At 44.3% G+C, this 16,107-nt stretch overlaps 1 protein-coding gene across 1 annotated transcript in view; it reads left to right on the top strand.

The window, feature by feature from the left end:
- Nucleotides 1-4,177, top strand: part of ENDOV (endonuclease V) — a 71,050-nt gene extending 66,873 nt beyond the window's left edge. Inside the window, exon 9 of the mRNA XM_036756910.1 lies at nucleotides 4,110-4,177. Within this exon, the coding sequence (XP_036612805.1) occupies nucleotides 4,110-4,152 (43 nt within the window). The 3' untranslated portion in view covers nucleotides 4,153-4,177. The remainder of the gene's footprint in view (nucleotides 1-4,109) is intronic.
- Nucleotides 4,178-16,107: the final 11,930 nt, after the last annotated feature.

The following is a 16,107-nucleotide window of genomic DNA, read 5'->3' as shown; positions in this document are numbered from 1 at the left end:
AGAACATGAGTACCCAACCTCACCTTTTAGCTCCTCTGATCCCCTCTTCCAGCTGAGCTCTGGGAAGGCATGGCAGGGCTAAGCTTGTGCTATTTACCTCCCAGCTTTGGAATGCCAGGAGAAAAAATAATCGGTTGCTAATGCCCCCTACCAATACCCAATGTCCCTTCTCTATTCCTGCCCCCAAATTCCTGAGCAGCAGTGTCTCTGAATCTGCTCAGCTGAGACATACTGGCTCAGCAATGATAGAGGCAGCTACTTCCAAATCACTCCAGGTAGGAGGGCAGCCCTATTTCCTTAGCCTTGGGTAGCAGGTGGATAATAGGGCATTTTGTCAGTTGTTCTGTCTCTTACTCACCGTAGATTCTAGCCAGAACCCAAAATACAAAGTCTACTCAGTCCCTGGAACCCAGTAGAACTCCCACCACATTTTAGAGATCAGGAACAATCTCATTTCTCTGCCCTGGGTGTCCTGACCCCAGGATCCTTCTTCGTCTGCGTTTTGACTGGGTCTGGGTTAAGGAATCTTGTCTCATCCCTGGAGTGGAGTGGGAGGATAGCAAGAGGAAGAGAATAATCTTCCCTTTATCACACTCCTTTTGGCCCCTGGATTCCTTCTCCCTACCCCAAATGAAGAGCCCTATCCAATGTAACAGACAGTGCCTGTTACAGGTAAAGCAGTGGGCAGGAATAGTCAGAGGTAGGAGGATCGACCAGCAAGCATTTATTAAACCCTTCCTGGGTGAAGTGCTGAGCACCCAAAGACAAGTGAACCGGCTTCTGCCTTTGAGGAGCTTACAGTCTAGCCTAGGGAAACAACATATATGGGTAGGGGTTGTACAAAATAGATACATCTCCCTTGGTGAGCTATTGGCTCCTACAGGTTCAATGATTATGCAAGTGATTGCCAGATTTTTGCATTCAGCCTCTACCTCTCCTGAGTTGCAATCCTTAATCATCAAATGACTTTTGGACATTTCTAACTGGATGTCCCAGAGATATAGCAGAGTCAACATGTCTAAGACATATCTCATTTTCTTTTACCCAAAACCCATGGCTCTTCTTACCTTGCCTTTTTCTATAGAAGACACCACCATTTAGGTGGATTGAGCACTGGACCTGGAGTCAGAAAGACCCAAATTCAAATTCAGCCTCAGGCATTTGCTACCTGTGTGACCTGGGGCAAGTCACTTAACCTGTGTCTGCCTCAGTTTCCTTATATGTAAACTGGGGATGATAGCAGCTTTCTAACTGGATTGTGCAGATGTAATGATCTCTCCCTCTCCCTTTCCCTCCCTTCAAACCTTAAAGTGCTATAGAAGTGTTAGCTGGTATTAGTTACCCTTTGAAATCACTTTAACTGACAATAAATAGCAATGCAATGATTATTTAATATGACATGTACAAACAAAGTCAAATTTGAATCAACCAATTTGGGTGCAATCTATCAGCTTCACCATCAGGTTAATTGCCATTGGCTCATCACACAGGTGAATTGTGTCACTGCATTTGAATAAGAAATGCACAGACTTGAAGTTAATCTTTCTGTGGAAGTTAGAAATACCATAATATATATTTCTCAACACCACTTATTTTGGTAAGTACAATATAATAAGCCAATCTCCAGTTGAAATAATACGAGAATTGTTGCAGGATCATGGCATGTAGCCTTTTGGCTTAAGACATTGGGCAGTTGCTACCTGTGTGAACCAAATTAGCCAAGACATTTTATTTCTTGGGACTGTTTCCTCATCTATAAAATGAAGGGGTTGGACTGGATGGCATCTGAAGTCCCTTCTAACATGAAATTGATGATTGATGCTCCTAGCCTGTTTAGGATTGGAAGCAGGTAGAGGGTGGTGAGGGAGAGGTCAACATGTTCTCCTGGCTCCGTCCCTATTTGTTCCTCTGGTAACAGATACTTAAAATGTACCTCCCTGCCCTAAGAATGACCCTTTCTATGCTCCTTCCTAAGTAATGGGAAAGCAAGGTTTCTCCTTTTCTTAGGGGGCAGACCCGGGTGGAGAGGAATGAGTGAGTTCACCGGCAGCACTACGATGGCGGTTGGGAAAGATGCAAACCTTAGCAAGTGTTTTGAGATTCAAGTTCAGAGACTAAAATCTGGGCCTTGGAGACTGGTTTCAGCAGTTACAACCTCCACTCATTAAAAAAAAACAAACAGAAAAACTTATGGGTGTGATAGGAACAGACTAAAACTGCTGCTCATCTTTGAGATTAAAAAAAAAAAAGGTTTCATTCCCCTTCCCCTTTTGCTATCAGACACTTTCCATATGATTTCTCTATTGTGTTATCTAATTCCTGATTTGTTTTACATAAAATTATGTTGAATCATCATTTCTCTGTGATCCATGTCTATATATTATTTTTGTTCAGTGTTTTTGCAGTGGAGGAAGCCAGTAAATAGCTTGTAATACAGAGATAAAGAGGCAAAGAGGACAGACCTTCTCTGTCTGGGGCAACAGAGAAATATTTTCTTCCCTACTCCTCCCCCAATTACAGACTAATACAAGGGAGAAAGAATGTTATGGTCTTTAGTTTATGAATAACTGTTATAAGTATCTGAATATCAGAGATGAATGAACCAAAGACTGAGAACCGTTTACCTCAGACTATAGAGTAAATGTGTAAGCAAGAGTTTCAGTGAAGTTTCCAGCCTCTGGATTCCAGGGCAGAGAGATTAGAGATGTGGCCAAGGGAAGTTCAACATCTCTCCACCCCACCCCCAGACATATACCTCCCAGTAGGAGTAGAAAGCTGTGGTATGAAAAGAATGTCCACATCCTTGGGAAATCCCCCAAATTCCAAAGTTTGGGGTGGGGTGGGAAGCTATTCCATCAATCATTTATCAGGTACCTACTGTGTGCCAGGCACTGCGTTAAGCACTGGGGATATAAAAAGAGGCAAAAGACAATCTCTGCCCTCAAGGAGCTCACAATCTAAAAGAGACAACAGATATGTACAAGCAAACTATATCCAGGATAAATAGGGAATAACTAAGAGAGAGAAGGTACTAGAGTTAAAGAAAGGTTGAGAAAGGCTTCCTATAGAAAATGAGATTTTAGTTAAGATTTAAAGGAAGCCAAGGAAGGCAGAAGGTAGAGATGAGGAGGGAGAGCATTACAGCCAGAGAAAATGCCCAGACTGAGAGATGAAGTATCCTGTTTGTGGAACAGCAAGGAGACCAATGTCACTGGATGGGTGACATTGAGTATGAGGTGCTAAGTTATGAAGGGCTTAAAACTCTACGCAGAGGATTTTGTATTTTTTGTATTTTTTGTATTTTGTATTTGATCCTAGAGGTGACAAGGAGTCAGTGAGATTTACATAGGTGGGGGTGGGGGACATGACCAGACCTCCTCTTTAAGAAATCACTTTAGGCTGAAGGGAGGATAGATTGGAGTGGGGAGAAACTTGAGGCAGGCCAGTCCTCCAATAGATTGTTGCAATAGGCCAGCAGTGAGGAGATACAGGCCCACACTAGAATGGTCAAAGTGTCAGAGGAGAGAGTTGGATGAATTCAAAAACAGTTGGCAAGGTGTGTGTGTGTGTGTGTGTGTGTGTGTAGAAACTGGGAGGATGCTACTGCCCTATACAGTAATATGGTATTTAGGTTGGGGTGGGGGGAGAGAGGCTTTAGAGGGAAAGAAAATGAGTTCTGTTTTGCAGATGAGTGTAAGACTTCCAGTATGAGATTTCTGAAAGGAAATTGGAGATGCCTCACAGCACCATCTGCAGTCTACATGTGTAACAGGAGAGGTTCAGTGAGGGGAGGGGTAGCAATCAAGAAAGGGACAATCAAGAAAGCTTATTTTTAAAAATAAAATTAAAATTAAGAATAAAATTAAAAATTAATTTTAAAATTAATCTGAAATCAGGGGTTACTTTTAGTCTTCTCTCTCCTTCACTCCCTCCAGCATACTGGGAGATTAACAGGAATTTAGTCTAATTGGCTTATATGCTGAGCAGGTGAAATCTTGACTTGCTGAAGGTTAAATGGGATGAAAAGGGAAGGGAAGGAGGGAGGAGGGGTTTGCAGAAGCAGGCATCTTCTAAAGCCATCATCTCCCCGATTCTTAATCCATTCTCAGCATGGATATCCTGTGCCACCCCCAGAGAGAGCCACTAGGCTAGTGAAGCATCAGAGCACTGTCTGTCCCATGTTCTCTTCAAGGCTTCCTGGAGCAGAGTGTCAGAGCCTGATCTCTCAGCTGGAAACCTGGTAATTAAAAGGAAAGAAAATTAATTGTTCCTCCAAGACCTAACTCTTCTTAGAGAACCCTTTTCAGGCTCAGATTTTTCCCCTTTCTAACATGCATTTATGTCCTGTGACACTGTCTAAAAGGAGGAACTCCAAACAAGCACACCTTTTCCCCAATCCTGCAGCCCTCCCCTCTTAAAGCCTAACACCCAGTCTGAATGGGTCTGTCAAGACCCCACTCACTAGGGTTGTGAATACACCTAAGTGCTATATCTTTGTACCTCTCACAAAGTCTCTCTTTAAAAAAGGCTGTGGTGGTTTCTGTCTCCCAAAGACCACAGACTGTGTAGGCCCCCTAGTGCGAAAAATCATCCTAGAGACACTTAATATTTCAAGTAAGATCAAAATAAATCTTCTCTGCCCTGGGCCTGTTTCTGTATCACTTCCACCACTGTTGCTCATATTCTCCCCTATGGACCTCAAGCTGTCCCACAATTCACTACCTTATGTGCCTTCTTTCCTTCCTTCCTTTTTTCCTTCCTTCCTTTTTTCCTTCCTTCCTTTTTTCCTTCCTTCCTTTCCTTTTCTTTCTCTTTCCTTCTCTTTCTCCCTCCTTTCCTTCTTTTGTCTTTTCTTCCTTCCTTTTTATTTTTCTCCTTCCTTCCTTCCTTCCCTCCCTTAGTCACCAGGAAGTAGGACTGGCTTAAGGATGTTTAGGGGTAAATGTAAAACCCAGACAAGGTCAGGAATTCACCTTTCGTCACATAGCCAGCACGCAGCTGCTGTCCAATACAGTGAGATACACTTGTAGGCTGCCTGTGACACCTGGTAGGTGCCTCACATGACATTTGGGGCACTGCAATAGTCAAGCAGCCTACATCGACTTACCTTCTTCCTTAACCCACAGAAGGGCTGGCTGGGTATCATTGTATTAACCTGAAAGGATAAGTAATATCGGCTTTGTCCACGAGGAGGCACTATACTCAAACTACAGCAGAATGATTTCATCAGTATGCTGGAGCAACCCCATCCACTCTTACACAAGCCTCCTACCCCACCCAGCTGTAGGGCCCTACACAGTTTAAAAAGCCTATGTGAACTACGTTCTGCATTTTAGGCTAGCTTTTGAGACAAAATATTGTCCAGGACTGTCGGATAATTTTATTGGTGTAGGGGACCCCCAGTGAGGAAATTACCTCTACCAGTGCAAATTAACAACCAGCATCCAATTCGCAGTCTCAGAGAAGTGCCTAGTCCTTAGGGACAGGGAGAGGTTGAGTGGTTTTCCCAAGGTCACTCCAACAGTATTTGCCAGAGAAGAGGCTTGAACCTAGGTTGTTTTGATTCTGAGAGCAGACTTGGCCATGTTGCCCTTTAGAATGATTGAAATAGGAAGACTGTAGAAAAATCTCTATCTCTACCTCACCCTGCAGCCGGATTCTCCCTTCTCTCAGTCTGGCCACCCACATTTATAAGAGCAAATAGTTTATTGTACACATATGTTTGTTTTTTAAAGAGGAAAGAAATGTAATGGGAGACTGGCCAATAAACCCAGTCCTTATGAGCCCGTGCAGAATGCTCAGCTGAGTCTCCACATGGACTTTGGAGCAGGAGCAGACACTCCGTAAACCAGTTCTGGTCCCCTACCCACGGGTGTAAAAGAAGGTCCTTTGATTATCTGCAGCTTTATAGCCAGAACTAGGGTGCATTCAAAAGCTACTATGGACAATAGTGTGCCCCTTCTCTTGTTTTGATGTTTTCTTGCCTGGCAGTGCTCCAGTGAGAGAAAAGAGTCAATTGGGCTTTTCATTTCAGAGGCCCACCCACATGCAGCCTGAGAATATGGAAGCTCAGCATTTGTTCTTTCATTTTAGGTTGAGGGAGACTGTGGGCGATGGTCTTGTGAGTTCTGAAAGATCAGGAGAGCGAGCCACCAAGAGATCTGGAAGTAGTCTTTGCCAGATTTTGCAGCCAGTCTGGCATCTATGCCTCAGGGAGAGAGGAGGCATCTTCAGGACCCAGTTCAGGGTAACTGAGCCAGGGGCTCACCCAGAAGCGATATCACAGTGGGACATGAACTTGGTGGGATCTATAGTGCATAGAAAGTGAGTTAAATCTGAGCCCACTCTCCCTGTACCGTTACAGGAGAAAAGGTGCACCTGAAGTGTTAGGGTAAAATGTTTGTAGCTTCTATTCTTGCCAAATCTTTGAAGTAATGATAACAGTAATAATAAACATTTATGTAGTGCTTACTATGTGCCAGAGACTCTACTAAGCACTTTATTATTTCATTTGAGCCTCATGATAATCCTGGGAGGTGGGTGCTATTATCATCTTCATTTTACAGAAGAAGAAACTGAGGTAGAGATTAAGTGACTTGCCCAGGGTCACACAGCTAGGAAATGTCTGAGGTCGAATTTGAACTTAGGTCTTCCTAACTCCAGGCCTGTTTTTCTAGCCACTGAGTCACCTAGCTGCCCCACCTAGTTGACATTAGTCGGTTAAATAGAACCAGGGCAAGGGCAGTTAATCACACCAGAATAGGAAATCAAGCTGATAGTATTAGAGAAAGATACCCCAGCCCCCCGTCAGTATTGGTAAAATCCTGAGGGAGTGAGGTAACAAGCAAGAGTAAGGCCAGAGTACTCACCACAGAAATAATTACCATGCCTCTGGTTGGACTGTATTTTAGGCATTTCTCAGCTCCTCCCAAACACCTTCAGGTTGTTGGAAGGGGATAAGTGGAAAGGTGTGTGTGTGTGTGTGTGTGTGTGCGCGTATGCATGCGTGCTGGACTCTAACCCCAGATGGGAGAGAGGTTTCTCTCCATCTTCTGTTTACTATTTCTCTTTGTTTCATGAGGGCCAGACAGTTGCTGGCACTCTGGAATCCCCCTAGGCAATGCTGATTCCCATAATTTTAGCAGCTTTCATCTCTTCTCCAGGTCTGAGAGAAGCACACAGATCTCCCAGCAGTACTTGAGATCACCGCAGGTGAAGGCTAAAGTCCACTCCCAAGAAATTCGATTCCCCAGACCGGCAGCCCATGTGACAGGCAGGTAGCTTCAGCTCCCTGTGCCGAATGGCTGACAAGGAGTCTCTCAAGGGCAAAAGAGGAATGAAAGGCAGAGAGTAAAGACACGTATATGTGCCCACACACGAAATCTCAACCTCTCCTGTCCACTCACACAGCTTCCTCTCTGTTGGGAACAAATGCTTGGCGCAGCCTTGTTTCCAAAGGCTTCATGATTCATTTTCCCAGTGGGACCCACCAAGACTCCTCCAATTTTCACAAGGATGAAAAGCATTGCAGAGCCCCACTCTACTGGCCTTCCCCCAAATCCCATCAGTTCAATTCAACAAACATTCATTAAGCACCTACTTTGCACTTGATTCTATTAAGTACTTGGAATATAAAGACAAAATGCAATAATCCTTGTCCTCATAGCCTGGAAGGGAATATAACATAAATAAATAAATACAAAGCATATGTAACATCCCCTCTAGGGCTACTCCCTCAATTTGCAATCGCACTCAATGTTTGGGGTTCCTAGAGGGTGGCTGTTACTGCTCTTTTCTCAGGATTTAAGGATAATTTTAATGGGTTGTGCTTCTAACAGTGTAGTTCCTGAGTCCCCACTAGTGTGCTCCCTATTAACAATCAACAAGAAAGCTCAGTTAGCTTTTATAAAAGGTATTTACTTACAGGGCACACCAAGAACAGTTGGTACAAAACATTCCCTCCAAATCCTGTATGCATTCTCTCACAAATGCACAGTGTGTGTGTGTGTGTGTGTGTGTGTGTGAGAGTGACTACAATGCTGGTGAAGCATATATGTAGACGATATATGTGCAAAGGGATAATTCATAATAACTCTTGGCTCTGGAAGGTCTTCACAGAATCCTTATGCAGCTCTCCTTAGTTCTAGCCCTGTGCCTGCCTCCGAGGCTCTGTACCCTTATTGTCCATAGTGAGGACTTCTCCCCTCCATGACTTTTCTCTGATGTCATCTATCCTTGGAATGTTCCTCTGTTCGTGATTCAGATGATTCCTCTGCCGTTAGCCAATGCCATGCCGGTAGATGCTACCATGGTCACAGCTGCAGACATCCAGACCTTTCAACACTCACAAGGTTACTGCCTGTGCACTTCTATCTTAGAATACTTATTTGTCTATTATTAGGAAAAGATAAATACAAAGAGACAGAGACAGCCATGTGATCACAGCTGCTGTGGCTGAGTGGGAGACGGGTTAGCTGCCCTTCCCCCACCCCGTTCTCAGAAGATAACTCGCTCACAGCCAACAAGAAAAGAGACTGATGGAGGGGCAGGCCGTGTCTTTGGTATAACTACTCAGTTTCAGCTCGGTAATCCCCGAGTCATCAGTTCTTACAGCTCAGGAACCAAATGGAAGATGCTTTGTCATCACATAGTACAAACTCCTTACACACACACACACACACACACACACACACACACACACACACTCCCTAAAGTCCCACCTGGTGGATTAGCACCAGGCAGCAAATATCTGCTCATGCTCCATATAACCCACCAGGAAGGGTAAATTTGAGCATGCTCAATGCCTCTGTCACATACAAACAAATCATACAAAATCATTTCAAGAAGAAAGGGTAGTTATCCTATATCTCTCATCCTCTTTTCTGTGGAACTCCTTGAAAAAGCCATCTATACTCAGTGACTCTACGTCCTGTCCTGTTCTCTTCTCTTCTAAACACCCTACAATCCGACTACAATCCGGCCTTTTCATTCAATTGAAACCGCTCTCTTCAAAATTGGCAATGATTTCTCAATGGCCAAATCTAACAGACATTGCCTCGTCTCCTCCTGGAGGCTCTCTTTTGTTTCTTTGTGACACGCCTCTCCATTGCTTTTTCCCTTGCCTGGATGATCGATCCCTCCTTCTCAATCTCTTTTTCCAGATCTATGTCTGTGGCACTCCCACTAACCTTGTCCTGGGCTCGCTTAGCTTTTCTCTCCACACTCTCTCATTGCTATGTGACAATTGCTGGGCAAGTTACTCGATCTCTGTCTGCCTCAGTTTCCTCATTAATAAAATGGGGATGATAATAGCACCTGTCTCCCAGAATTGTTGTGATGATCAAATAAGAAAATATTTGTAAAGTGCTAATCACAGTGCCTGGCCCTTAATAGGCTCTATGTAAATGTCAGTTGTTATGATTATCACTAGTAGTAGTAGTGATCTCACCAGCTCCCAAAGTTTCAATTATAATTTCAGTGCAGGTGATCCCTCACTCTCCTCAGCTCCATTCCCATATTGCCAGCTGCCCGTAAGACATTTTTAACTATATTTCTTTTTTTTAATTTTAATTTTAATTTTTTTTTATTTTTAGTTTACGACACACAGTTCTACATAATTTTGAGTTCCAGATTTTCTCCCCTCCCTCCCCACTCCCTCCCCAAGATGGCATGGAATCTCATATAACTACCACGTATAACTTCACATTAAATTAATTTATACACTGGTCAAGTTGTGGAGAAGAATTATGACCAATGGAATGAATCATGAGAAAGAAGAAACAGAACCAAAAAAAAAAACCCAAAAACAAAAACAAAAGAGAAGAAAAAAAGGCGAGCATGAAGTGTACCTCAATCTGCATTCAAACTTCATAGTTCTTTCTCTGGATGTAGACAGCATTCTCCATCGTGAGTCCTTTGGAGTTGTGCCTGCACCTTGTGTTGCTGAGAAGAACGAACTGTCAGGGTTGGTCCTCATGGAATCCATATATCTGTGGTTGTGTACAATGTTCTCCTGGCTCTGCTCCGCTCACTCAGCATTATGTCATGTTTTCTCATAGTCATCTCAAACTCTACGTGCTCAAAATGGAGCTCATTATCTCGTTTCTCAAAAGCGTTCCTCTTCTGAACTTCTCTGTTACTGTTGAGGGTACCACCGTCCTCCCACTCATCTGTTTTCACAACGTTGGCATCATCTTTGACTTCTCATGCTCACTCATCCAACATATCCAATAAGTTGCCCAATTTTGTCATTTCTGCCTTGACAACATCTTTCACATATGCCCTGTTCTTTCCAGTCTCCATCCTAGTTCATACCTATATCCCATCTCTCGAACTATTATTGTCTTCTAATTGGTCTTCCTCCTCTTGTCTTTCCCTGCTGTAATCTATGCTCTGATTAGCTGGCAAAGTGATTTTTCTAAAGTATAGGTATGGTCATGTAATCCTCTACACTCTCCCCCACCCCTGAAAAACTCCAGTGCCTCTCTAGGAATCGACTATAAAGTCCTGCTTGGCATTTAAAAATTCTTCACCTTATGGCTCCTACTTTTCCAGTCTTCTTCTTCCGGTTTATTCCCCTCTATCCATTCTGTGATTCCACCATACTGGTCTTCTCACTGTTCCTCACACAGGACACTGCCTTTGTCTCGGCTGACTCCCTTGCCTGGAATGCTCTACATCCTTACCTCTTCTTCTAGAATCCATGACTTCCTTCAAGACTCAGCTCAAATGTCACTTTCTGCAGGCTTTTCTCAGATCAACCAGCTACTAGATCCTTCTTCTTTAAGGCCACCTTCCATCTATTCCCTATTTCTATGTATCAGTTCATGTGTACGTTTTCTTCCCCTATTTGAATGTAAGTTACTTGAGAGCAGGGAGGGTTTTTGTCTTTCTACCTTGTACCCCCTCTGCTCTGGGGTATATATTCTTGCCGAAAAACAGAAATAATGCCCCTAGCTGGAGATCATGGGGAGACTTTCCCTAAATTCATACGTTTCCAGCATAGGAAGACTTCATTCTCTTCTGGGTACAACTCCCTCTGTTTCCCTGGGTTTGGGTACATGGTATTTAGAGCTTAGGGTAACTTTTTTATTGTTTCGGTTGTATGTGACTCTTTGTGACCTCATTTGGCATTTTCTCCAGGCCTGGCACTCCATCCACCATACCACCTAGCGGCCCTCTATTGGGTCTAAGGAACTAAGGGCCAACCTAGCCCCGGGTAACTTGAGCTAGAGAATAGCTTGCCCAGTTTGGGGGTGCCAGCCAGCTTAAGCTAGCCTAAATAACAGAGTGTACACTCACTTTCAGCTGTTTTCAATACTACTCATAATATTTTCTATATATTACTTTCTCCCTTTTCCTTAGGAGGCAGTAGCTTGACTCAAAGGGCGGTTGACTCAAAAGTCAGAAAACCTGAACCTAAGACCCAGCCTCAACATTAACTGACTTTGTGATTTGGCTCAAGTAATTTTACTTGACTCAGTTGACTATCTGTAATCTTCATCATCCAGGCCTGGAGTCAGGAAGACTCATCTTCCTGAGTTCAAATCTAGCCTCAGACACTGCCTAGCTGTGTGACCCTGGGCAAGTCAGTTAACCCTGTTTGCCTCAGTTTCCTCCTCTGTAAAATGAGCTGGAAAAGGAAATGGCAAACCACTCCAGTATCTTTGCCTCGAAAACCCTAAATGGGTCACAAAGAGTTGGAAATGCCTGAGCAACCACAACAACATCTGAGTGTGGTAGACAACTTTCATTCTGACCCCAAACGAGACTGTCACCTCCGGATTTAGAACGGGCTTTCACTATTCTGAGCGCTGCTCCTTCCTCCCTGCGTGGCTTAGACTTTCTAAGTGACGTAGCATTTCTAGACCTTGGGTTCATCATCCCTAAAATGAGGGGGTTAGGCTTGATGACCTCTGAGGATCGCATGAGATGATATTTGTAAAACTTTTAGCAGAGTGGGTCCAGCACATAGTAGGCCCATAGTGAATACGTGTTCCCTCAGGATCCAGAGGGCCCAGGTGGGTGATTCCTAGGATTACAGAGTGAGAGTTGGAAGGTACTTTAGAAACCATCTAGTTGAACCTCTTGTTTTACAGATAAAGAGACTCAGGCACAGAGCAGGGAACTTGGTGAAGGTCGTAAGTAGAAGAGTTGGGATTTGAACCCAGGTCTTTAGATTCCAAAACCAGTGCTCTCTTCTGAAACACACTGACTAAATGGACTAAGTACCTTTGCCCGTTCTGAAATCCTTAAATGGTCACCTTGTCACTATTTATAAAAAGGGAGGCTCCTTAATAGCCAGCACACATTCATGGCATGTAGCTCAGGTCAGGCCCGCCTACCCACAGCCCCAGACATTCTATTCCTCAGCTAACATCTGCTTCATTTAGCCAGAGTAGGATCCCAGAACAGGATAAATATATGCCCAGGAGACCGGCCATTAGACAGGGTGACCACGAGCTCAGGGTCAAGCTATGTCCTCTGCCCCAGCAAAGTGCACATGGGATTGGTCAGTCACTCCCCAGGGTCCCCCAAAGGAACCTTCTCCCGGGGAAGCCACAATTCTACTTATGCCAGGATCTTAAATCGGGGGATACTGCCAAGAGAGACGGGTAGGGTAGCTGACTCCCCTTGTGGCATTACTTTCTCTAAGGGCATTTGCTCAAGTCTCTCCCTGGCCTGTGGTTCCTCCCCCCTTCCTTCCCCTTAGACTCAAAGCCCATCATTGTCAGACTCCCCTGGGCAAACCTGGATCCCAATTTTAAGGACTTATTAATTATTGGCAAATTCTGGGTGTAACTGACACAGAAATGAATAGTGCTCATGGTAATTAAGAGAGGTACCATCAATGATGATGGAAGACTCATACCAGCCTATCCCAATTTCACCTCCCTTGGCTGAGAGGAAAAACTTATCTCATTTTGTTCCCAACATACAGGGCCAGCCTGTTCTCTCTGAGGAGCAAGGGAGATGGGGGACGTTGGTGGGGAGTGGGAGGGAGGCAGCTGCCATGCATGCCAAGGCTGACAAACAGAAGCTGCTGGTAATGTGATGGGGTGATGTTGTATCCACCAGAGGCCCACACATGCCAGTGATTAGGGTGACAAACAATCCTGGAGAGAAAAAAGGCCCTCCTGGGAAAAGAGAGGCAGGGTACAAATCAGCGTCCAAGAAAGAAACTACAAGCTGAGCTGGGTCGGTGACCAGCTTTTCCTGGGTAGATCAGCGTCCAAGATCTGAGTCAGAAGTGGGAGGCCAGGACTTACCAGTGCCTTCCTACTGAGATTACTTCTAATTTACCCCAGATGCATCTTGTGCTGCATTCATAGTTTTTATATGTTGTTCTCCTTGAGGGCAGGGTATATTTTTGCCTTTCTCTGTATCCAAGGTGCTCGCTTAGCACAGGGCCTGGCTCACAGTAAGAGTTTAATTAAATGCTTATCGACTGACTAACTGACTGAACTAGAGGAGAAGCTGTAAAATAAGGAAGGCTGCATGGAAATCAGCAAACATTGTACCACAGACCTGCCTTCTTCTGACATACTACCAGGTCATGAGAGGGCTGCTTCCAGACCCTGCCACTAGGGGGTGATGCTGTGTGAATAGACAAGAAGGGATGCCACCAGAGTCGGCCATCCTCGTTGCTAGTGTACCCACAGGCCTGGAATCATTGAATTTAGAGCTGGAATGGACCTGAGTGATCATTTAATACAAATAAGGGGACAAAGGGCCCAAAGACGCAGATAAATCAAACCTGGGTCTTCCCAATCCAACCCCACATCACTGCTGCCCCTCTCTACTCAAAGCCACAGATCCAGGTTTAGAGGAATGGCTTCTGCCTTCTTGGTTTTGTCAGCCAACGGTCTCAGGTGCTAGCTGATGCTGGAAGCTGTCACCTAATCCAAACCTCTATTTTACCAACGAGGAAACCAAGACCCAGAGGGTGAAGCGTCTCACCCAATAGCAAAGTTCTTTTTGATGAATACAACCTTTGTCATGGGTGACCTAAAGGGGAAAAAATGGCCCATTCATGTGGAAGCCAAAAAGATCTAGAGAGAAATCTGGAACTGTAGAAGCTAGGTAAAAACTGATGGTTGCAACAGACAGTCAAGAGGGGTAGCTGCTCTTAGAAGCTCTGGGGTATGGTCTCTATTTAAAACTGAGTGAAGAAAAACAGCAGGTGAGACTGAAGTATGACTGGAAGAGCAAGTCATCTTCTCAAATGGTACTTTTTCTTTAGAGCATCCTCTTCTCTGAAGGAGGCAATCAGGCAACCACTCAATGGATTCCCTAGGGCTGGCAACTGGAACCAGTCCCTAGCTTTTCTCTAGACATTGTGGTTTGCCCCGAGGTTCACTTGGAGCCTGACTTCTCGGTAAAGGAAGTAGGTGCCTCATTCTCATTTTTATTGGCTCTTCGCTCCCACACCCATCCTGGTTACACCAAGGAAAATTCTACTTTTGGCTCTTGTCCAGGGTTTCCCCAGAAAGAGAGGAAATAAAAGAGGTAGCTAACATACAAACGTGATTTGAATATAAGTCCAGTTGTTTTATCAGTAAGTGTCTGACTCTCTGTGACCCTATTTGGGGTTTTCTTGGCAAGGATACTGAAAGGGTTTGCCATTTCCCTCTTGAGCGCATTTTACAGATGAGGAAACTGAGGCAAAAACTTGCCCAGAGTCACACAGCTAGTAAATGTCTGAGGCCTGATTTGAACTGTGGTCCTCCTGACTCCAGGCCTGGCACTCTATCCACTGTGCCATCTAGCTGCCTTGAGTAAATGACAGGTGATTTATTCCTACCTGATGAAAGTAATAAGAATGAAACAATCATAGTGTGCATTACAGAGTGATTAGAACATAATTCAGAAGCTTAATTTATCGCTACTAATACAGTCAGCTAGGGTGCTAATAATCAAGCCTTACTGGAACATAAGATAGTTTTTGCAAGACTGCTAAGTAACCATTTCACCTTTGTACTAAGAGAGCATTTATTAATCATTTACTGCATGCTAGCCACCATGCTGAGTGCTGGAGATACAAAAACAAGAAAACCGGATTGTTCCTACTCTCAAGGAGCTTGCATTCTAAGAGGGGAAGACAAAACAGAAGGGGGGGGTAGAAAAAGGGTAGGGAGGGCACTTGACATTGTCCAATCAAATAGCCACGTTTGATTTCTCTGGAGACCTCTTTGCCACCACCGGCTCTTCCCTTGGTGCCAGACCATCCCTCCTACTGCTTCAGCACTGACTTCCCTTTTGCTGCTCAGAGATAGATGAGGAGAAGATGCTGGCTGCCATCTCTCTAGAGCTTTTGGTGCTCACAAGGTCCATGCTAAAGGAAGGAAGCACACAAGGGAGGCAGAGGATGGGAGTTCCTATATAAGCCCAGCTAGCTGAATGTGCTTCGTGTAGGGAGTGGTGGCCTCACTACCATTAAGTCAGGGTAGAGAAGGGCAGTCCTTCTTTCCCCCTCACTGAAATCACATCTTGGCAACATCCAGAGGTTAGGGACTATCTCCGAATAGCTGTCTCCATATCCCATCCTACAGCAGGGATGTGTGCAGCTGGGTGGCCCAATGTATAGAACAAGGCTGGACCTTGAATCAGAAAGACCTAAGTTCATGTCTGGCCTAGACACTGGTGAGGTGACCCTGGGTAAGTCATCCAACTGCTCTCTGCCTCAATTTACTCAGATGTAAAATGGGGATTACACAATATCACTTACTTCCCAGGGTGATTGTGAGGATCAAATGAGGGAATAAGTGTTAAGTGCTTTGCAAATCTTAAAATGCTACATAAATGATAGATGTTATTATTACTTATTACAAATGCTAAAATTCTATGGTCCTGAATTATTGGATCTAGAACTAGAAGGGACTTTAGTTGTCTAGTCTATTTTACATATGAGGAAACTGAGACTCAGAGAAATTAAGTGGGTCAACAAAGGTAACTGCAAGTCATAGAGTCTGGGTTGCCTTTGCTTTGTCTGTCCTGTCCAACTCTTCAAGACTCTATTTAGGGTTTTCTTGGCAAAGATACTGGAGTGATTTGCCATTTCCTTCTCCAGTTCATTTTACAGATGTGGAAACTGAGACAAACAGGATT

Source organism: Trichosurus vulpecula, chromosome 4 (assembly GCF_011100635.1).
Source record: "Trichosurus vulpecula isolate mTriVul1 chromosome 4, mTriVul1.pri, whole genome shotgun sequence".
In the NCBI taxonomy this organism is placed as follows: domain Eukaryota; kingdom Metazoa; phylum Chordata; class Mammalia; order Diprotodontia; family Phalangeridae; genus Trichosurus; species Trichosurus vulpecula.
The sequence above is the reverse complement of the archived record's forward strand: the minus strand, read 5'-3'. Positions and strand labels throughout refer to the sequence as shown.